This window comes from Diadema antillarum, unplaced genomic scaffold (assembly GCF_040938485.1).
Source record: "Diadema antillarum isolate AM-2024a unplaced genomic scaffold, OU_Dant_1.0 seq00000563_RagTag, whole genome shotgun sequence".
Taxonomy (NCBI): domain Eukaryota; kingdom Metazoa; phylum Echinodermata; class Echinoidea; order Diadematoida; family Diadematidae; genus Diadema; species Diadema antillarum.
In genome coordinates, this window is record NW_027271502.1 from 2,191,182 (window position 1) to 2,213,947 (window position 22,766).

At 37.8% G+C, this 22,766-nt stretch overlaps 2 protein-coding genes across 2 annotated transcripts in view; one reads left to right on the forward strand and one right to left on the reverse strand.

The window, feature by feature from the left end:
• Nucleotides 1-1,721: 1,721 nt before the first annotated feature.
• Nucleotides 1,722-7,847, reverse strand: LOC139735066 (hyaluronidase-1-like). The gene is made up of 3 exons (XM_071645840.1): nt 7,419-7,847; nt 2,500-3,084; nt 1,722-2,123 (listed from the first exon to the last, which is right to left on the reverse strand). Exons 1-3 carry the CDS (start codon nt 7,842-7,844, stop codon nt 1,743-1,745), a joined length of 1,392 nt encoding a protein of 463 aa, XP_071501941.1. The 5' UTR covers nt 7,845-7,847; the 3' UTR covers nt 1,722-1,742.
• Nucleotides 7,848-19,245: 11,398 nt separating this feature from the next.
• The window catches only part of LOC139735107 (potassium channel subfamily T member 2-like), a 268,472-nt gene continuing 264,951 nt past the window's right edge, over nt 19,246-22,766 (forward strand). The window contains exon 1 of the mRNA XM_071645878.1: nt 19,246-19,671. Coding sequence (XP_071501979.1) covers nt 19,562-19,671 — 110 coding nt within the window. The 5' untranslated portion in view covers nt 19,246-19,561. The remainder of the gene's footprint in view (nt 19,672-22,766) is intronic.

Consider the following 22,766-nt stretch of genomic DNA (forward strand, 5'->3'; position numbering starts at 1 on the left):
CAAGGATTTAGCAGGTTAATTCTCACGCCGTTTTCAGAGTATGTTGTCTAGTAGGCCTATATGAGGAGTCTATATCAAGTCTTTAAGGCAAAGGGTGCATATTCTATGTAAAATAAGGGTTAGTTTTCAACTTAAGTGTCCGGAAACCCAACCCCCCATCATACTTATACTGTATGTGCGGGATTTCCGAGTGCGACGAGCGTAAATGTTTGGGACGAACATCTTCGGACGTCTTGACCCACAAAGGTACGTGAAAAATGCTGAAAAATACTGTTAGTTTTCGAATTTTCAACCCATTTTATAAAACAAATGATGCGCAGGATTATTTCGTGGCGTTAGTGGAGATGCAGCTCACTCTCGGGTATTTACAATATGTAGTGCAACATGCACTCGGCTTCGCCTCGTGCATGTTTCACAATTGCAAATACCCTCGAGTGCGCTACAACTCCACTAACGCACTCTATCCTGTGCATCATTTGTATAGTATCAAATAAGCTATCATATTGTTAACATTGATTTACCAAGATCACAACAAACAACCTATAGAATGTAAACAATAAAATTGCTATTTATAGCATAGTACCACTTGCCAATTAACATACATTGTATACATGGGGTACCACAGCTGTGAACATACAAAAAGTGTATCTGTGTTCCCACTTCCAAGGATCATCAAAACATACAGTGTATGCAATATATCATAGAATCAAGACTATATAAAACAGATTCAAATATAAAATTATATAGCTATTCCAACAGACCCATTAATACTCTGATGAAACTTGCAATATCAGTAATGAATTTCAGCAATCATCAACACAAACAAAAGTTTCCTGTGCAAAGTAAATTCAGAGATAAGATGTAAAATGTCATGTAATAAATATGAAACATTGGAAAGGCAAGAATGCTCATAAAGATGATCTTAGATGCTGGCATGGTCTTTACATAGAAGATTACATGCTAACATTTTTAATATGAACATTACTCTAAACACTGAACAGTCTGCACTGATTTACGTCAATGAAGGGCAATTTATCAACCAGTTGCAATAAAAACATCTCAATGCAAGAATCATCAATTTTACTAAATATGCAGTACTTACTTCTACAAGGGATAAAAAATATCACGGTCTATCGGTGGAAGCTCGGTAGTCCAGTGAATAAGACGCCTGCCTAGAAATCAGGAGGAAGTGAGTTTGAATCCAACCCGAGTATGTATGTCCATGATTTTTCATCATAACCATTAATACACAAAACATAGAATAATTGGTGCTACACATGTTTACACTACGTTGAGGAAGGGGAATATGTCAATCAGTTGCAGATCTACAATGTATGTGGATTGTAATAGTTGGCTAAAGAACATCACAAGCTTAACCCGTTGAGGACAGCTGATTTTGCTACAACATGCATTTCCCATAGACCCCTGCCCGAGTATACTCGGGACTCGTCCTCAACGGGTTAACACTCTTTTAAACATATTGCAATCTGATTTCTATTCTCATCACACTTTACAGCAAATTATTTGCCCATTATCTGTAATACAATGTATGCACCCCTCCTTACATCAGGGAAGATTGACACTGAAAAGAAACATATTGCCTTGAAATTAGTAAGTTGTACAATTGGAGGTACATGTATTCATTCATCTTTGGCTTCAAAATAATATCAAAATTAGGAAAAGCAAAAGTTATTAATAGAATCAAGGCACTGATTTTTTTTTTTTTTACTTTCTCGGAAACTTCAGGTTTGTTGTGTTTCAGGGATGCTGCAGTCTTTTCCAGTCCAGCCTCTAAAACAGCGACACGAACACACGTCCATCTTGACCCCCTCCTCTGGAAACTTGTCCCCGACTGTCCAATATCTTCCACCGTCCACGCCGGCTGGATCCTTTCCGCAAGTTAAGATGTTTCCTACGCATCTCCCGTTCCCAGAGCAAACACGGGCGCTGCAGGTTGCTGCCCCCTTGCGCGACATCGCCACGACGGGTCCGAGCGCATTGCGTATGTAGTCTTGGAGCCCTTTGCAGGTCTGCATGGTTCTGTCGTCGTTGTTATCTCCCCAGAAGACAACGCCATTTGTTCCCATCTCAGCAGACAGCAGTATGGTGTTATTCAAGTCTTCCTACAAAGTCCACAACATAGACGTAGAGAGAGAGAAGGAATGGGATTGATGTTAAGAAACAAAGCATTCGAGTTTATTTCTTTAGTCCATTCTATAAGTCAGAATTCTTTGAGCAAAAAACAGGTTTCCACATTTGTTGGCCAGGGATAGGAGGAAGTACAATTTATTGTTATAAATCTGTGTCTTCACACTAGATGTCACACTGGCATTTCTTGAGCACCTGAATGCTTGGTAAAAATCATCAAAGATGTCAAACAAAGAGAAATAACCCATTGTAAACCGAGATAGACCTCACAGAAGCTGAGTGAGACATGCACTGAAATACATACAAACATCTTGTAGACAATGGGTTATTATTTCAGTCCGTTAGGCCTACCAGTGAATAGTAGTATCCTGTATTGCTGTAGTTGAACCTTGCGTAACTGAAGATGGGGCCCTTGGGATCACTGGATCTTTCCCGCAGCCGAAACGCTTCCTTCAGGTGGTTCTTTACATAGTCCCTCTGGTCTGAGAGTCTTGGGTGCAGATATATGGAAGGATAGAGGGCAGTGCTGATGTTAAATAACCACATGATGTTGTTGTTCGTGATCATGCCAGTCTCAGTACAGGTCATGTTCGGTGAGTGGCCGTCGTAGCAGTATGGGTAGCTATAGTAGCCCCACATGGCCTTGGGACGTAGCTTCTTCACCAGCATGAGTGTGCTCTCCATGTAAAGCTTGGCTGCTTGCGTCCATTCCAGCTGGGCCAACATCTCCACTGTGGCATCATCTATATAAGGCAAAGAGGCTCGGACGTGGTCCAGCGACTTGTTGCGGTAGATGGCCAGGGTGTCGAAGTCCTGCTCCCACTGAGGGCGCCAACTCTCCCAGTCTATCACTCCGACGCCACTGAAGTCTGGGTCGGGGATGGCAGCCAGAACGTCAGCAGCAGCCTTTTCCAGATGCTGGGTGATGTTACCAAGCTGTGGGGAAAGAGTACCGACCAGTACCTTTATACATTGACGCATCTATGTGGCCCAACATGGGGGCTAAGATTCAAAATTGATCATGTTTCCTTTTCATCACGGGTCACCAAAATTGCAGATTGTAGTGGCCCCAATGGGCCACCAGAGAGAGAGAGAAAAAAAAATCAGTGTTCAACCCCAATCTATATAACTACATTGATGTACAAGCTGTACATTATTTACAATGCTATAGTATCTAAGGTAGAAGTGCACATAAACACTACACTACTAGCTCTTCAAAGTCTGCCACTGTATCAGATACTGGTGAACAGTTTCCAATGTACATATCCTTGTTCAAATACTTGTACTGTCAGTTTTTGTGTTTGTCTGTTTGTTTTTTTTTTTTGTTTTTTTGAAACATGTATATTTTTTATGAGCACTTTTATGCCTGGAGTCTCATGTCTGTCACATGGATGAGAAAAAGGAGAAGAAGAAGAAGAAGAAGAAAAAAAAAAAAGGAGAAGAAGAAAAAAAGAAGAAGAAGAGGAAGCAGAAGTAGTAGAAGAAAAAGTTAGAATAATTCAATATAATATAGTCCTATGCAACAGTTTCAATTATGAGTACTTTATTCTTTTAATTCATGTCTACATAGGCCCTGTAGCGGTTAGTTGTAGTTCTCCCCAAGTTTCATTACCCATTGAGGACAAGTCCCAAGTATATACTCGGACACGTGTCTATGCGGGAAATGCATGCTGTTGATAGCAAAAATCAGTCCGTCCTCAACAGGTTAAAAAATGCATCAGACATGGCAGTATGATAAAAACATACAAGGAAAAGTAGAAATTACGCGGTGCGTAATATACAATATGTCCCCGCCGGAAGTAGCATTTTGTAACAAAATGTACAATACAGGTCAAAAAATCAAGGTCAAAGGTCAAAGAAGTCAAAGGTCAAAATTCTGTGTAGAAGTGTTGAAGCCCTCACCTAGTGCCATCACATAAAGCAAACGGAATCGAAATCGGGTTAGAAATGGCGAAGGAGTAGCATTTTGTAGGGCAAGTCCAAGATAACGCGCACGTTACGTATGGGACATTCAGAGACTTTTATGACCTGAAAAATAGTGTTAATGGCCTTTGATCATATTGAACTTCATCATGGTGATTGATATCTAGGAGAAGTATAATCATGTAAAAAATTGAGAAAAATGACCTTGACAATTATATTCTAGAAGAGAAAATATGTGCCGTTACGTATGGGACCAGAAAAAATTTGTTTTTTTGAACATTTTTTTCAACCTCAAAACTCTCTGAAAGTATATCATTCTACAACTTGTAACTCACTGTGATGAAAGTCACAACACTCAAGATTATCACAGGTAAGTTTCATGTAATTAGGCAAAAAGCTCTAATTACAGGTTCTAATTAAAGACAGACATGACGAGTTACGTATGGGACAGTTACGTATGGGACAGTTTGTCCCCCATTCATTCAGTGTGTAAAGAACCATGTTTATGGGTATTTTGCATAATTATTGAAGTAAAATCAGTTGAAACTACTCAAATACTGATCCAGATTGTCAAGGAAACAATATTCCCAAAATATTCACCATCATAATCATATTCAATCATATTTTTATATATTTATGACCAACTTGGGTATGCATGCCCTTTGTCCCCCATTCGTTTAGTGTGTGGAGAACCATGTTTATGGGTATTTTGCAAAATAATTTTGCAAAATACCCATAAACAAATTTTTGCATAATTATTGAGGTGGAATCAGTTGAAATTACTCAAATACTGATCTAGATTGACAAGGAAACAATATTCCCCAGATATTTACCATCATAATCACATTTAATCATATTCTATATTTTTTATGACCAACCTTAGTATGTACTGTATGCCCTATTTTCATCAGGATAGTTACTACTGAAAAATTGAATAGTTAAGTGTTTACTTCCATTGATGAAGGGCAGTTTGCCATTCAGTTTCAATAAAAAACAACTTGACACAAGAAATATCAAGTTTAATAAATAAGCAATACCTGCTGCGTGGAACCCCAGTGATCGAGTAGATATGTGATGTCTGTCTAGCAGTCAGGTCATTGATTCGAGTCACACCTCAGTATGTATACCCATGAATTTTGTCGTGGCTACTATTGAAAACTGAATAAGGACAATTTGTGTATCACTTGCAATAAATAAAAAATCATTTTACTTTATTTTTATATATAATATCACAACCATTTCAAATTGGAACTCCATCACATAAACTTTGAATTCCTCTAGTCTTAAGATTGTATGCTCTTAAGTAATTCATATAATTGGTTTCCAATCATCTCATTAAATGTTGAAAACTGAATCCTCATTTCTACAAAAAACTATACCATCCCTTATATGCTGATTTTTCATTGTGTATTTTGCCATTTTCCCCTCCCCCTTTCTGAAAATTGTTCAGTCAAGTTCATGTATTGTTTCAAGTGTCTATAACTCAAAAAGCAGCTGCAATGTTGGGATGCTTTCTTCAGGATGATTGACCATTTGTGTACTGAGAGACCTTCCCAGCTAGCAACATGCATTCACATGCAATATGTATGAGAATGTCCCATACGTAACACATTTGTCCCATACGTAACATTATTTCAATGCCTAATAAAAAAATGTTTCTTTTACTTTTTTTTCTTTTTTCTCTGGTATTTAATTTCTCTAAACAATAAATTAGAACTTTCCAAAAGGGCATTAAAATAACCTTAGCAATTTCAGAAAAAACCTAAAAAAATGACCTCATTTTGTTACGTATGGGACATCTCGTGATAGGACACGAGCTAATTTGCATAATCATTTGCATAATCCCTAAATTTTCATACCAAATTAAACTATGTGATGAACTTCTTATGTCCACATATTAATCAAATATCATTTGCTTTCCTTTGAATTAATATGAATTTTTATAAATGTCCCATACGTAACGCTGTGTTTCACATTTATGCAAATGAAGCCCTTGAAATTTGCATAAATTTACATAATATCATTTTTTCCTCCATGGAAATCAAAACTTCAACTCATAAGCTTCAAAATGATACCAAACATGTCAATATTGAGCAAAGATGAAATTTTGCCTTCTGAGGGGACCTTATCTTGGACTTGCCCTGTAGCAAAATGTACAATATAGGTCAAAAAATCAAGGTCAAAGGTCAAAGAAGTCAAAGGTCAAAATTCTGTGTAGAAGTTTTGAAGCCCTCACCTAGTGCCATCACATAAAGCAAACGGAATCGAAATCGGGTTAGAAATGGCGAAGGAGTAGCATTTTGTAGCCAAATGTACAATACAGGTCAAAAATCAAGGTCAAAGGTCAAAGAAGTCAAAGGTCAAAATTCTGTGTAGAAGTTTTGAAGCCCTCACCTAGTGCCATCACATAAAGCAAACGGAATCGAAATCGGGTTAGAAATGGCGAAGGAGTAGCATTTTGTAGCAAAATGTACATTATAGGTCAAAGGTCAAGGTCAAAGGTCACGACTGAAATTCTGTGTAGAAGTTTCAAAGCTCCCATGTAGTTAGTGCTATCATTATTCATATAAAGCAAACAGAATCAAAATTGGCTCATAAATGACAGAGAAGTAGCAAATTGAAGATTTTGATCACACACGGACGCACACACGGACGCACACACGGACACACGGACGGACGGACGGACACACGGACACACACACGTACGGAGCCCGTTTCATAGTCCCCTGCTCGAACTCGTTCGGCGGGGACAATAATGGATTTTGGTACTTTCCAATTAGGTCCAACATTTTTTTTTTTTTTGTTAGTTTTATGTTATTGAATAGAATTCATCTATTTAAGCCAAAATAATATTTCTACAAACATATAATAAACCAGATCGCACTTGTAATTTACACCGTAGTTGAAAAAAAAAATGATTAAGCTCCTGCTTGTGGGGGGGGGGGGGTGACATCTTCGTCCCCATGCCACCCACCATTTTGGTCTAACTAAACTATATAATAGCCTATTTAATATATAGTTTAGTTAGACCAAAATGGTGGGTGGCATGGGTATAGGCCTAAAAAACAAGTTTAAATTTATAAAATAATTGTGTGCCATGAATAGTCTACATTTTTTTTTTTTTTTAGTGGCATGCACTAAATGGCTAAATGTCTAGTTAAGTATATATATATCATTAGTTTAGTAATATTAGTAGCATACGACTTTACTAAACAACAACAACAACAGTTACACTTTGTACCAGCGCCTTATGATACACACCCACAGAGTAAATGCATTTCTAGGGCAGTAACATGATGAGTATTCCTATGGATGATGGAGCTACGTGCATAAATAGGTAAGCCCACCTGCGGCAATCCCTTGTTAACCGCGACCGATTTGCCGTTTTGGATCTCGTAGTGTGGATATAATCCGAGGGCTCTGTTGTAAAATATTGAAACTACATTTCCGTAATTCCAGTTATGATTGCTGTTGAATTCTATCCCATATTCCGCCAACGGCAGGTCAACGCCGAACTTATCCCCGCAATGATTTGGCAAGTTCCACACAGCCCGGAACGGATCACTGCCATCCACTAGGTTGCTTCCCACGGGGCGCTTCGGGCTGACTCGCTTACGTGTATCAGCTATTTTTCCACGTGCTTCTCCAGCGATACGGTCGACCATCAACTTTCGCGTGCTGGAGGTGCTAATGCAACAATCTAGACCGAGCAGAACCACTATCAAGACATAACACAATGACTTGACATCAGAACTATGAGAAAATAACCCCATATTTACAAGACACTTATTTTTGTAGCACCCTGCTTTACCAAACTCAAGATTACCGGTACGTTGTACGCTCCAGTCATGTAACAATCTAGAGATCCATATCACATACTGCTATGCTGTTGCATGTGTTGTTGTTGTTGTTGTGGGGGCCCCCTATGTGGAATACTAGTTCAGTATTGACGCCATCTACGTGCGGATTTATTGTATCTTTTTGGCTTTCGTTGTTAGCAGGGGCATACAGTGTATTACTTCTCATGAGGGGTCCCAGATCCGGCGTCAGTGAAACAATCCTCCCACTTCATTCTTTGTTTAAAGATGTTAAATTGGACTTTAAATTCTCACGGTTAAGATTCATTGAAGACACACTTTAGATTGTGTTTAAACGTTAACTTGCCAAAACTAAGACTGAATGAGATATTTTGTTTTGTCAGGAATGGGGCGGGGTCGCAGACGGTCAAACCGTGTTTGCACAAATTATAGAATGTTTAAAAGCAATGATGTCTTTGAAAATCATTTTTCACCCTAAATAAATCTGATGCTTTTAGTTTATGTAAGTTTCGGTGTAGATCGCATAAATTACCTGTAAACAATGGTCGATTCAATGCGAACACATCACATTGTGATATGCAGTGCACACTCTGCTTGTCGTCTCACATAGGAGATGAGTTTCATTATTATTTTTGTTTGTCCTCATTTCCAAAGGGGGAGACGTCTTATATAAATAATATGTCCCAATTCATGTTCTAAAACATTGAAAAAGATAATCGCTCAGGCACCATAGACCTATAGATAATACAAAAAGAGTCGGTCCTAAATGGACACATAGCGGTAGGTTAGTGAAGAAACCTTCTTTATTAAATTTGAAATATTCTGCTATTTACATGTAGATTGTCTGTGTATCTTTTCATTTTTACTCATGTTTGTATTCTCATATATATACACTATAGTATCTTGCATTATCTTTTGTGTCATTATGTGTAATCTACAAGAATTTTTTTATTCACTGGTTTGTCATACTATTGTTATTTATGTTCTTTGTACCCTCGTACGCCGAGAGGGGGTCGAAAGAGTCAATAACTTATTTAAATTCACTAAATTCACTATTTTTTTTTATTGTTCTGGGTTGCATCCACTGCAGGGGCGGATCCAGGAATTCCGTAAAGAGGGGGCGCGTTTACAAAATCAAGGGGGTGCACGCACCCCTCCCCCATTTTTTCTTTTTATTTCTTTTGTTTCAACAAAAATTAAAGGGGGGGGGGGCGTGCTCCCGGTGCGGTCCTCCCTGGATCCGCCACGTACTGTTCTTGACAATCCGGCTCTGTACGTTGAGCAGAATTCTCAGCCTCGAGAGGCCTAGTCCACTCCGATGCGTGAGAGGTGTTTACCGTACCAGAACCTGTTTTTGACGCCTCTAAATCCGATATCGATAAAATTGATGAATTAAATTCATAGGAATAAATATCGCTTTGAAATGTATTACACACACACACACATGAAAAATAATCACCAAGACGTACATCTACTTGTATACACTGTCATAACATGTAATCGTACTACATTGCACTCCCGTTATAACGAAATGCTCGGGACCGGCAGTTTTCTTTCGTTATAACGAAATTTCGTTATGACCGAACAAATACAACATATAACGAAAACAAGGAACCACGTATATTATGTTTGCTGAATACTCATCATACACGTACTGCAAAGCTATGTGAAATGTGATGGGATAACTGTATTACAATAATAAACGCAAGTTCCCCTCAGAAACCGTGTGTGACACAAGGAGCGAACACACAATGTGTGAAGCGTTCACCCACGCAGAGACGCTATAAATGCTTGTTCCGCTACGTATTTTCGAAAGCAATTCGCATTTCGTTATAACGGAGCACATTTCTTTTGTTTTTCCTTGTCTGTGGCGCTCGGAAAAGACTTCGTTATAACGGAAATTTCGCTATAACCGTGTTCGTTATAAGCAAATTTTGTACCATAAACTTTAATGGTGATAATTTTGGGACCGGAAGATTTACTTCGTTATAACGAAATTTCGTTATAACCGTGTTCGTTGTAACGGGAGTGCACTGTATATAATTATGTGTAACGATACCCCTTTTCCCCTATCCTGTATTTTCCCTTCCCCTGTGTGTTTGTGCGTGCGTGATTTTATGTGTGTATAATATGTGTGTGTGTGTGTATGTGTGTATCTGTGTGCGTGTGTGTGCAAGTGTACTGAGCCCCCATCTAAATCTGACCAAAACCCTGCCCTCTCCTCCCCCCTCCCCCTCACTGTTTTATTTTCCCTGGATCCTTCAATGACGTATATACCATTGATATTGTCGCCATTCCCCCCCCCCTTTCTCCTCCGCACCCTCTCCCTCTCTCTCTCTCTCTCTTACACCCAATTATATTTGCCATTTGCAGATGAAAAAAAAAAAACACCCCAGCTTTAGTGCTTTAAAATTCATCAATGTATAGGCCTAAAGATGTTAATCAGTATGATAATCAATGCTAAGTATTGTTAAATATACAAAATGTGAAGAATAGTTTTATAAAAATCTCTTCTGGAATAAATCGTCTAAAATAAAGCAGTTTTGGTTTATTGATAAATTGAATACATATCAGTGATATCTCCGAATGTTTGTGACTTTATTGCGAAATTTTTATAATGGTATATAGGATGCTCACATATACAACTGAACTACATTATGCATCAAGTGTGGAACTCGAAAATTTTTTTTTTTGGTACTCACTGCTCCAATATAATGGTAAACACTGGCTTCAAGTCCCCCTCCCTCTTGTCTCCGTCTTTCTCCCCTTCTATCCACCCTCTTTGTCTCCTTCGTTCTCCTCCCGTCACCGAATAATGCAGGGAAGCGCACAGCTTGAAATGATTACAGAGACTCCAACCCGAAGCACCTTCTGATCTGGAGATTCTCCAGCCCGAAACCCCTAGCAAACGGGAGACTCCAAGTTAATGTGTGCGAAGCGCGAAGTTCCTAGGGTTATAGATGCTCTCTGGTGCTATCTAAATATTTTTGCAACATACGATAGCAATAAGTAAGAAATCCTTTCCAACGGGAGACATTGAGCCAGGGCGGGAGAAATTAAAACTCAAACGGGAGAACGGGAGATTTTGCAAAAATGGGTTTTCGGCGGGAGATCTCCCGTCGAAAACGGGAGAGCTGGAGTCTCTGTGATTATGTTCTAATTAATCGAAATGTCGAGTCACATTACGGAAGGTATTTAGCGTCGGTCAGATAATGGGTTAACTATAAGGTTGTCTCATCGTGCGCGTATCCCAGTCTTCTGGCGCACGCAGTTCTAGCTATTAATCATATAATTCGGTGAAAATTTATTATTTTTCATTTGCGATATGGGATTTAACAAACTGGTTTTGTTAGACTCACATATATATTCTATTATTTTTTGTTGCTAATATCACTATATTTGGGGAAAATCAAAACTTTCTACACTCATGACGTCATTCTATGTCCCATTTTGCTGGAACATCATTTTCTTGAACTTATATTAACTATCATCTTCTCTTTGAACTTGCATCAACAAAATATGCTATTGGAAATGAAATCTCATTTGATTTGAATCAGATTGAATGTGTTTTTTCTTGTCATTTCACTTCCTTTAATGGCGTTGTCTTGAATGCGGAGTGGAATTTTACGGTGAAAAAAAGGGGGAGGGTACGGGGCAGGAATGCAATATAGGGAAGCAACTTTGGTTGATTTCTGCTTATAGATCTTCTTTACAATCTTTATACTATTCATAATCATTATCAGCTCTGATTACTATGTCATATACTCGATGATCTATACTACAACTTGAAATACGTACATGTAGCTCAGACTGATATTGCGTGCGTGTGTGTGTGTGTGTGTGTGTGCATGATATAAGGTTAGGTAAGGTTTTCCTTGGATAGATCATAATTACAGTAAATAATGGTCAGAAGGGTAGTTATAGGTTAGCTATATATAGGGCGAATTGTCTTGGGGGATGGATTTTATTTTATACAGGTCCTTCCTTCAATTCTTTTTTATTCGGTAATTATACTATTGCCATTTTATTTGTTTTGTTAAAATATGAAAATATATAATCATTTCATTTATCTTTAAAAAGAATATCATTATTCTCCTATAAATTTGTACAGTAGATTAAAGTGAATTGATCTTTTTTATTATTGGAGATAAATATATTTTACTTGCAAAAAAAAAATTGTTAGACAGTTTTTTTTTTTTTATCATTCGAATCTGTTATCTGCTTCTCCATCCCTTCCCGACGACTTTAAAGCTTATGTCAATAATAAACTCAAATCAAATTATAACAACCAAACTCACATCCAACGCCACAACGTGGCGAGGTAACTAGGGCTTGAGTCTTTACTGCAAAAAAGATAAAAAATAACGATGATAACTATCAAGGTAATCATAGTGGTGATAATGATAACAATGATAATCATAACAATGATAAGATAATAGAATAATAATAATAAATAACGACAAATAATGAACAATATTAATAAGAATGATAACCGCAAAAAGGAAATTTGCCAGGATAATAGAGATGATGATTTTTGTAATGATAATGATAATGATGACATAGATGATCATGGCAACAACACTGATAAAGAATAGCAATGATAACGATAATTTCCTTGTAATAATCATGATAACTATTAATATTTTCATTATATACTCAGTATTGTTATTACTGTATCTGTTTATATTGTAGCTCATAATAATGCGCAGATTGCTTCCTTTTCTCTTTACAAAGAGTATAATCATGCAAATAAGAATATCAATAAACTAAAGTAGCCATAGGTTTCCACTCAAGTTGCAAGTTATATCTACGATGCATTTCTGAGGTTAAAAAAAAAACAAGAACAAAAATCCAGTGTAAAACGAAGATCTTTGCCTTATACAACGACATCCACGTGATGTGTGTCGCCTATAGGCCCACCGCATTGAAGAAAGTTAAGAGATTCGCACATAATCGGTATTTCTGTACTCCAATTATGAAGAGGACTGCATAATATTGTAGAAAGTGCAGCTGGGCTGTTGTATGTAAATGACTTCACTGACAAGGGCGCGGTTGACACGTACGATTAGTGTTACGCCCACAGTCATAATTTACCATTTGCAGATGAAACAAAAACAATGTAAAAATTTGAACCAGTATAATCGATATTAAGTATTGTTAAATAAACAAAATGTGAACAATATTTGAATAAATATGTTTTCAGACTAAATCGTCTAAAGTTATGGTTTAATGAAAAAAGATAGTGATATCTCCTTATATTTTAGGCTTTATTGCAAAAATTATATATGGTAGGATGTTATACAAATGATGCACAGGATAGAGTGCGTTAGTGTAGGCGTATAGTGCACTCGAGGGTATTTACAATTGTGAAACATGCACGACATTGTAAATACCCGAGAGTGAGCTACGCCTCCACTAACGCCACGAAATAATCCTGTGCATCATTTGTTTTATAAAATGGGTCGAAAATTCGAAAACTAACAGCATTTGTCAGCGTTTTTTAACGTACCTTTGTGGGTCAAGACGTCCGAGGATGTTCGTCCCAAACATTTACGCACGTCGCACTCGGAAATCCCGCACATGTAAGTACTGTACGTATAAACGTATACGTACGCCACATGATTGTTGTGCACAAGAAAGGCCGGCTGGCAGCCCGAACGAGAAGTTGTTTACAGGATTGACAGCGCGTATGGTAGCGCGCGACGCACTTGTAACAATTGATTAAGTGCGCACTGCTAGTGTAAACATTGTGACGTCAGTGACTTTACGCTTTTTTGCAAGGCCGTGCATGATAGTAAAAATTAATGCACGCACACGTGACTCATTTCAGCGCTTCCAATTGGCTACATTCTTGAACCCATTTTATAGTTTGTGATACAACTGACCTACACATGCGCATCAAAAGTGATATCTTAAATATTTTTTTTTAAAAATCACTGCTCCCAAAGGTATATACAAGACCTTTAACCCTCTGTGTGTCGCATTACTCTCCTGGCCATAGGTTTGTGTGTGAAATTTGTGCGCTTTTGACCCATTGGCACAGAGGGGGTTAACAGTTGCCATTTTCAATGGAGTGACATAATCACCACGTGATAATGTTCCGATATATAATCATCTCAGGGAATCGAGGAGATGTATGTAAGTAACAGGAATAGAGTATACACGACAGACAAAGCGGAAAGGGCGAAAGTTCTTGTCGAATAACAAATGAATAATGATGAATAATGACATGCAGCTGCTTGTTTTTCACTATTAAAGATTAATGTCAATGTATACTCATCTTTTTTTTCCCCTAGTCTCTCTGTTCAATTGTTCTACTCTTTTTTTTCGGGGGCGGGGAGGTGATTGAAAACAGATTATCGTATATTAAAGCAATACAGTGAAAATCGATTGGAAACGCGTTGATAAAGGGGTAGAATCATACAGCCGGAGGAATAGTTCCACTTCTATTTGCAGTGAAATAACCGGACTATCAACTCATCTTTTTTTTTTTTTTTTTTTAAATAATAGTTTGTCAACCTCGGCATGTTTTGGTCTAGTTTTTAGTGTACTACGTGTTGGGCCAGTTTGTGCGTTCAATGTGTTATGCATTTCTGATTTGCAAATATTGTTGATTTTCCTTACGAGACAAGTTACTGGTTTGGTGGTTTCTTTCTCTAATGTCAATGTTGTCAACTATATAGGATTGGGATGCTATTCATAATTATGTTGAACTGGTCAAAAAAAAATAAGGATTGAACTTGGACAGTCGAGTGTGAGGGTACTTCTTTGTTCTGCTCGCTCTCCATATAGTTTAACTGTTTGTATATATGAAGAGTTTGTTCGCAAAAACGGATAAGTCCATTTTTTGAAGATTTTGAAGTACGGTCTCTATCGTAAAGTACAAAATAATACCTTTTAAATGCTATATTGGTCACTACACATAAAGGTATACATTTTTGAAGTTATGGTCAAAAGAAGAAAAAAAATTCTTATTGTTCTCTTTATTTTTCTTGACCTTTAATCGCAAATATCTCCATTTGGCAAATAAATATGGACTTATCGGTTTTTGCGAACAAACTCTTCATATTATGCTTTGTATGCCAACTGGTACACAAAACGTCAAAGCGTTGCATACACAGTACATCAAAGTCGCATCTGCAGATGAAGGGTTAATCAGAGTCTCTCGCGAGGTATCACACCGCCTACATGCACCAGATGTCCAATATGAAACAAGTAATGATCTCGGCGTTCGTTGAGAAAGGATCACCAGCTGGACGGTCAGAGAAAAGGCAAAACGCAATTCCGAGGAGGCATTATAGATCTATATCCGGCAAGTCAAAATATAGCGCTTGCATTAGATTGCCATCAGCACGAATCTCATAATGTTATAGGGAAGAACTTTTATTGGAGGGGAAATCACAACGTTTTCAGTAATTTGCAAAGGAGTGGGTCCGATCCAAACATATACAACTTGAGGCTGTGTCTATCCCAAGAGAGACATTTTATTCAACTCTGCGACTTTATCTTTTTGGTTTGCGGGTGGGGTGAATAGTGATGACTTGATAGTATGAGAAAGATTGCAGAATGCTTTGGAATGTGAGGGGAACTGCATGATTCCCAATGGAACACTTCTTATTTGTTAATGCACACTCGCTCCTCAGGTTGCATAGATGTCCTTTGCTATGTGAGTGATTGTATAATAGATCTGAAATCTGTGGTAATTTTCACGCCTGACCTAACATGCCTAACTATAGAAAGAAGAGAGACGGATTAATGAATCAAAGAGAGATAAAGAAAGGATGAAGGAATGAAAAAAAAAACAGAAAGGAAAAGAGACAGTATAGAAACAGAGAGAGAGAGAGAGAGAGAGAGAGAGAGAGAGAGTTGTGACGAACACGGAACAACATTTTCTGGAATGCGGGGGTTGTCGTCACTTTCACAAGACGTTAATGAATAGCGAGCTTTAGATCTGAGACGCGAACGCTAAGGCGACGCAGCCTCCAGGGTTGGACATTGGAAACGGCTGTCTATATAGCAACGATTATGCAGAACATAAATATATGATTATAAGCATAATTTATATATATATATATATATATATATATATATATATATATATATATATATTGATTGATTGATTGAAAGGTATTTATTGACTAACATCTCTTGCAGCCAGGAGGCTGAACTGCGGACATCTCACAAGGATCATGAATACATTCAAATATACAAACATATATTAAAAATACTAGCTATTGCACAATTAAATTAACCTTTACCATTAACAAAACAAAAAGCAAACAATACAATAACAATTGTTCACACCTTTGTTCTTATTTTCATATATAATCTCTATTGCTTATACAAATAACCTTACTAAGAATCCACTTTCTTTTCATGTACTCATCTTCTTTTTCTTCATCTTCTCTTTACCCCCTCATCATAAACTTTACATCTTCACTTTCCCTCCTTCAACCTCTTCTTATTCCCTGAAATTATCATCATCATAATTGCATGTATTTTTCATCATAACAATTAAAATACAATTTACTCTCTATTACAAAACATCAATCAATATTACATTCATCAAAAATATACTATTGCAACGTATTATATAAAACTCTGAATTCATATCAATAAAATTATTCAAAGTACAAAACTTCATATTTTACATGACGCAGAACAAAGAAACATGACTAATGGCAATTAAACAGATCTAGAAAGTCTGCTTAAGACTAAACAATTCTGGCAGGTGAGGAAAAATTGAGATAAAATCAGAAATAAATGAATGAATAGGGGGCCAATAATCAAACACATCATTACAAAGAGAGAGAGAAAAAAACACACTTAACAATGGTGAATCAACATGCGGTTTTCAGCACAGTTGAGTGATTTATCGAAGAGAGAAAGTTTCGACGTGCCTGCAAAGGGCTGAAATTGAATCATAAAACACAGAATGCCTGGGCGTCATAACTTTCAATAAAACATCGATTATATTTTTCTCTGTCAAAGAGATATAAAAAAAAATAATAATCGTGTTAAAACACTTAAAAAAACTTTCAGACCTTACACATATGGAAATATCTTCATCTTCTCTTTTCCTCCTCCTGTATGGTAAACTTTATTATCCTCTTCTTCACTTTCCCTCCACATATATCTATCTATCTATCTATCTATCTATCTATATATATATATATATATATATATATATATATATATATATATATATATACATGGGTCTAATCAGCGTCGTTTCATAGCGTTCGCGTCACATATCTAAAGCTCGCTGATACGGTGGACTGAGCGACGTTTGCTTGTGCGATATACAAACAACAGCATGCTGACAGACAGAATCTGATATAAAACGTGTTGGTCTCAATTGATATTGGCACACCATCACTCACGTGTGTGGCTATGTCAAGCGCAACACGTTTCTGCCGGATTTAAACACCTTATCTATAGCTTTACTATCAACACCCTTAACAATATAGTATGTGTTACTGCGAATATAAATTGTGTTTAACTTGATCAATAATGAATACGTAACATGGTCCTGCATATTTTGATGACCACGTATTTCATATTCTTTTATTTGCACATTTTAACTGGAGTAACCCATAATCTGCAATAAAGCTAATGGCTTTTTAGTAGGTCCATCCACCTTCATCCCCTAAATTATTTAACACTCAAATGTTTCACCTCTTTAAATAAACATTTCAGCCAAAGTACAATGTATACCCCGCTCTTTGGTTACTCGTAGGACAATGTTGACGTCTCTTTCCGTTTACTCGCACTGTACGTATATATTCTATTGATTATGATGGAGATGGAGAAAAAATAAACCCCGAACAAACTTGAATTATTGTACCTCCCTATTCACAATTTGAAAAATCATGGTAAATTTGGTTTGCTATATAAAGATGAAAATATATATATTCAAAGCAAAAGAAGATTATATGCGCCAAAAAGGAAAAAAAAAACTAAAGCTCTAAAATGATCTTTGTTATACTCTATACTTTATACTCTATAATTTATACTTTATATTCTATGTTCAAATCGACATTGATTAAACCTAAAGAAATCAAAGAGAAACATTTACAGAAGTTTCATTCAAATCAGCATAATTCGGTAATTCACGTTTATGTATATGTTTGTATGACGACTGGTATCAAATTCCATTACATTTCATTTTCATCCTACATACATACATTCCATTCTTGTTTGTATTTTTTCTTGGTACTTCCAATAGAAGTGAATTACAGCAATTGGCTCCCTTTAGCCCTTTTCTATGTTTCCGAGTTTAGTTTTCAAAAAAATCATTTCTGCAAGTTAAAAAAGATAAGATTAACAACGACATAAACAAAATCCGAAAATAAACAGAAATTGTATCCTGTGTACCCTGAATATTGCTCTAGTATTTACCAGACCGCTTGTTAGCTGTATCCTCTCGGTAATTAATCTCTGCATTATTACCAGTAACGGGAAACAGGAGAGATTCATCCAGTCACTTTTTTAAAGGCATATATATATATAGGCCTATCTGGACACTGTTCATGCTATTGTATTTATTTTGCATCATAGGCCCTGATCGTTCTACTGAGAAGGGATTATTTAATGCTGAACACCCTTTCTCTAATCCAGTCCACCCTTTCCCATCATTTCTCCACAAAAGTAGTGCATGGTGACAAGAAAATTTATGCCATTAGCAGGAATTACAAGGAACACCGCTCTCGCCTCGCCGTCTTAATGGCAGGTTCTCTTGCATGACGTGATAAAAGCAATATCATCATCAGGCGATCAGGCTGCTTTTGAAGATGATGTTGACGAAGAACCCAGAGAGAGAGAGAGAGAGAGAGAGAGAGAGAGAGAGTTAAGAGGTGATGTAGAATCTCCGTCGTATATTGAGGAAAAACACGCCACCGCGAAGTAAAGACACACGCAGCTGGCTTTGGAAGATATGAACGAAGAGTAGAGCGATGATGAGGATGTAACGAGGAAAAGGCGGCGGAGAGAGGGCCAGGGAGAGATGAAGAGAGCTTGGGAGCGGGGGGGGGGGGGGGGGGAGGGGGGACTCTACCGTAGAGGAGGAGCAAACACAGAACACACACATACAGCACACACACACACGCACAGCTTACTAGTACTTGTTCGCATGGATCTCAGTGACCGTACGCACACAACACACATACACACAAACTCACACACAGGCACAGCATCCATAGACGCGGACCAAAGTGTGCATGCATCATACGCATCTGCACCGCAGCAAGCCAGGGCGATTGATAACCAACCCGTGCATGCTCTGCGTGTTTCGACGACTTTCGTTGCATCCGCTGGTCAGATGTCAGCTACGGGACTCATTTCAATTGCAGGAGCCGATGCCGATGTCAGCGACTTGACTCGTGGAGACAATTGTGTTGTTTTCGACGATATCACCACCCGATTAGGTTACCACTGGCTTGAAAAAATTTTCGAGCTTCACTCGCTCTCTTTATTGGAATAAGACCTTGCCTCAATCCAGTGACAGTATCACGTTACAGACTTCGTTCGTCACCCTTCTTTTGATTCGCGCCTTTTTATTGTGTCCAGTGGAGGAGTTTCGCGGTACATGACTTGTTATCGACCAGGATCGTTGGAAATTTGAAATTTGGAAAACCACATTCTAGGAGAGAGAAACCGTCGAAGAAGTCTTGATGTATAATGCCGAAATGGGAGATGCCGGTTTCGATACCGTACCGCCGTTACCCCCTCGATATCGCTTCAGAGATCTGGTTTGGGGAGACCACTACGCGGATGAAGACAGGTGAGTGAGTCTGAATGAGTAGAGGTAGATGCTTTCGTCACAAAGAAAAGCGGCGCGTGTGATGTCTTTTGAGCATCACCGTGATGTTGGCATGTGGTGAATGGGGAAACCCCCGGCACGAAGAAGCCTTGTGGTCGCTTCTGCTTGGCAGAAATCGACAAGCTGCTCACGGAACACAGTAGCCGTTGGTTTAGTCAAGGAATGAATTATGAGTTTTATTTTCCGGTTCGATCGTTTGCTTGTTTGTTTGTTCCTGGAAAAAAAACCCCCAACAACATAGGGAAACTATATTCAGCATAGATCTCAGTTCTTTGCCTACCCTCTGGCTGACTTTCTTTTCTAGCTTGGATGAGTGAATGACTGGATGTAACTATACACAGCCCAGTCGCTGTATCGGATGTACGACATCTGGTCGGGCTAGACTGGATGTAGCTAGGCTTCATTTTGATTCTTTAAAAGACACACAAATGGACTTTCACATCTCCAAGACGAAGGCTTCTCTTTTCTTTGATGCAAATTTAAAGTCACTAACACTAACATCAATGTCTCAGAGATTCATTGCACTCAGTAAATGTTAATCATGAGTATGAATTATAGTTTAAATCATGATAATCAGTTGTTTGAGTACAAAATTCTGATCAACGATGTTGAATTAATGTATAATATCATTGTTGAATTTTAGGAGTATTAGTAAATCTAGATAAATGGCAAGCTAATAATAAATATCTAAATGACCTCAACTTTCAGATTACTAAACATCGGGACCAACTTTAAACAAAGTGTATCATGACAATAAAAGATTATGATGAAAAAAATGTTAGAGACTGTCTCATGTAAAATGTTCCTGAGAACTTTATAAACATTCAAAAAACCTACCAGATGATAAGCAAGGTGATTACCATCAAAGCAAGAGCACAATGCTTGCAACACAAGTGCATTCCAGTTGCTTTTATCTGTAATTGAAGTTAAGAGTACCATCATGATAGCAATATTTACAACAGTTTACATATCAATGTATTCAGTTTTCATGTGATGTTTATTGAATGTGATGTATTATTTTACACATAATTGTTTGCTTTCAAAATGTAAACATGCCTCTCTTTTTTTGTTGTTGGAAAGACTGCATATTTCTAAATTTCTAGAATATACTGTAGCTTTTTTAGCCTACATGTATGATGTGTGTCCAGACACTTAGCTTGCTTTGCTAAACATTTTAATCAACACTAATATTAATCCATCCAAATTTGACATGGTTGTAAAATTTAGCAAGACTCAGTTCAACAGGAAGGACATGGTAAACAGTAGCCCTATGGGTTAGTGAGATGGGGCAATATGGCAGAGACTCCAACCCAAAGCACCTTCTGATCTGGAGATTCTCCCGCCTGAAACCCCTAGCAAACGGGAGACTCCAAGTTGATGTGTGCAAAGCGCGAAGTTCCTAGGGTTCTAGATGCTCTCTGGTGCTATCGAAGGCTTATTTTTGCAACATACAGTAGCAATAAGAAAGAAATCCTTTCCAACGGGAGACACAGAGCCAGGGCGGGAGAAATTAAATCTCAAGCGGGAGACCGGGATATTTTGCGAAAATGGGTTTTCGGCGGGAGATCTCCCGTCGAAAACGGGAGAGTTGGAGTCTCTGATATGGATCTATTCATTGATAATTAGGACTTTTTGAGACGTCTGTACATGGTCTCGATCAGAAGACAGCAGTCTACCATTCTTGTATAAAAGTCAGCAAATAGAACACATTAGTACAATGCGATTTGCTTTGTTGGTCTTTGAATGAAATTGGTTGAATGAAATCAAGGTCAGAGCAGTGGCTGGTTTGCCTGGAGCATTATTTCTGCCAACAGCAGCGATAATTGTCATGTTGACATAAGGACCAGGGGCCCGTTGCGTAAAAGTTACAATTATGGTAACTTTGCCATTTAATGGTAACTGCCATGGAATTCTTGATTTTGATTGGCTGTTGAGTATTGTTGCCATGGTAGTTACTATTGGATGGCAAAGTTACCATAATTGATACTTTTATGCAACGGGACCCAGAAGACTGTTCATTGTCATACTCATTTCATGTGGTGCTTCTTTACCACATACTTCTTTATCATTGCTTTTACATCCCGGAGTAAAAAGACGTGACTGTAGAGGCTCAGTGGATTGAAGCGCACAGTTCCTGAACAGTCCAATCACTCCACTCCTGTGGGAGTACTCCAGCCAAGTACAGACCATTGTCTACTGCAGGCAATTCAATTCATTTGCAAGATGCATCCATTATGCAGTAGACCCATTCACCCCAGACATGGATGTTATGCGTTTAAAGGCATCTTACCCCGATGCAAAAATCAAGTGTTATGATAAAGTCCACATTGGACATTCAGAAGAATGGAAATGCAGAGCACACCTGTAGACCTACTGCTCGGAAAAATTATCCATGGAAGATTGTTGAGTCAAGGTAAAACATAAAGCTGCCTGTAAATTTGTCCAAGGTATTGTAACAGCAGCATCCATGAATGAGTATACTTATATCAATGCATTTATATAGTTGGTTTACTACAGTAGGCCTATGTAGTGAAAAAAAAATTACATTATAGGGAGGTTTTTGTTTTATGTGCACATAGTCTTTGGCACACATCATCTAGATGTTAGTGCATACTTTTGGATGCTGTTTTGGTGCTAGGCATTTCATCTAATTGTTTTTTTTTATTCTTTGTTTTGTTGTTGGACTTTATGTTCACATTTGACATACAACTCACTGATCATTTGGACCTCCCCCATCTATAAATAATATGATTTTGGTAGCAGTCTCATTGTTGAAAATAAACAGTCTGCATGCTAAAATGTTTTTATGACTCTTTGTCCCTTGTACATCATAGATAATGAAAATGGATAGAATAGATATTTGAGTGAAAATTGCTAGGTAATTAATGACCTTTGTGAAAAGTATACAACCTTCCTCCAAAATTAGCAGCATTTTTTTTTTCTTTTTGGAATGCATAAGTTCTTTATGGTTCTTGGGTAATAGGGAATAACTCTTGAAGAAATGCTCCTGAAAGTTTGTTCACTTTGTTGTTGAGATATGTGGTGTACTGTGCAGG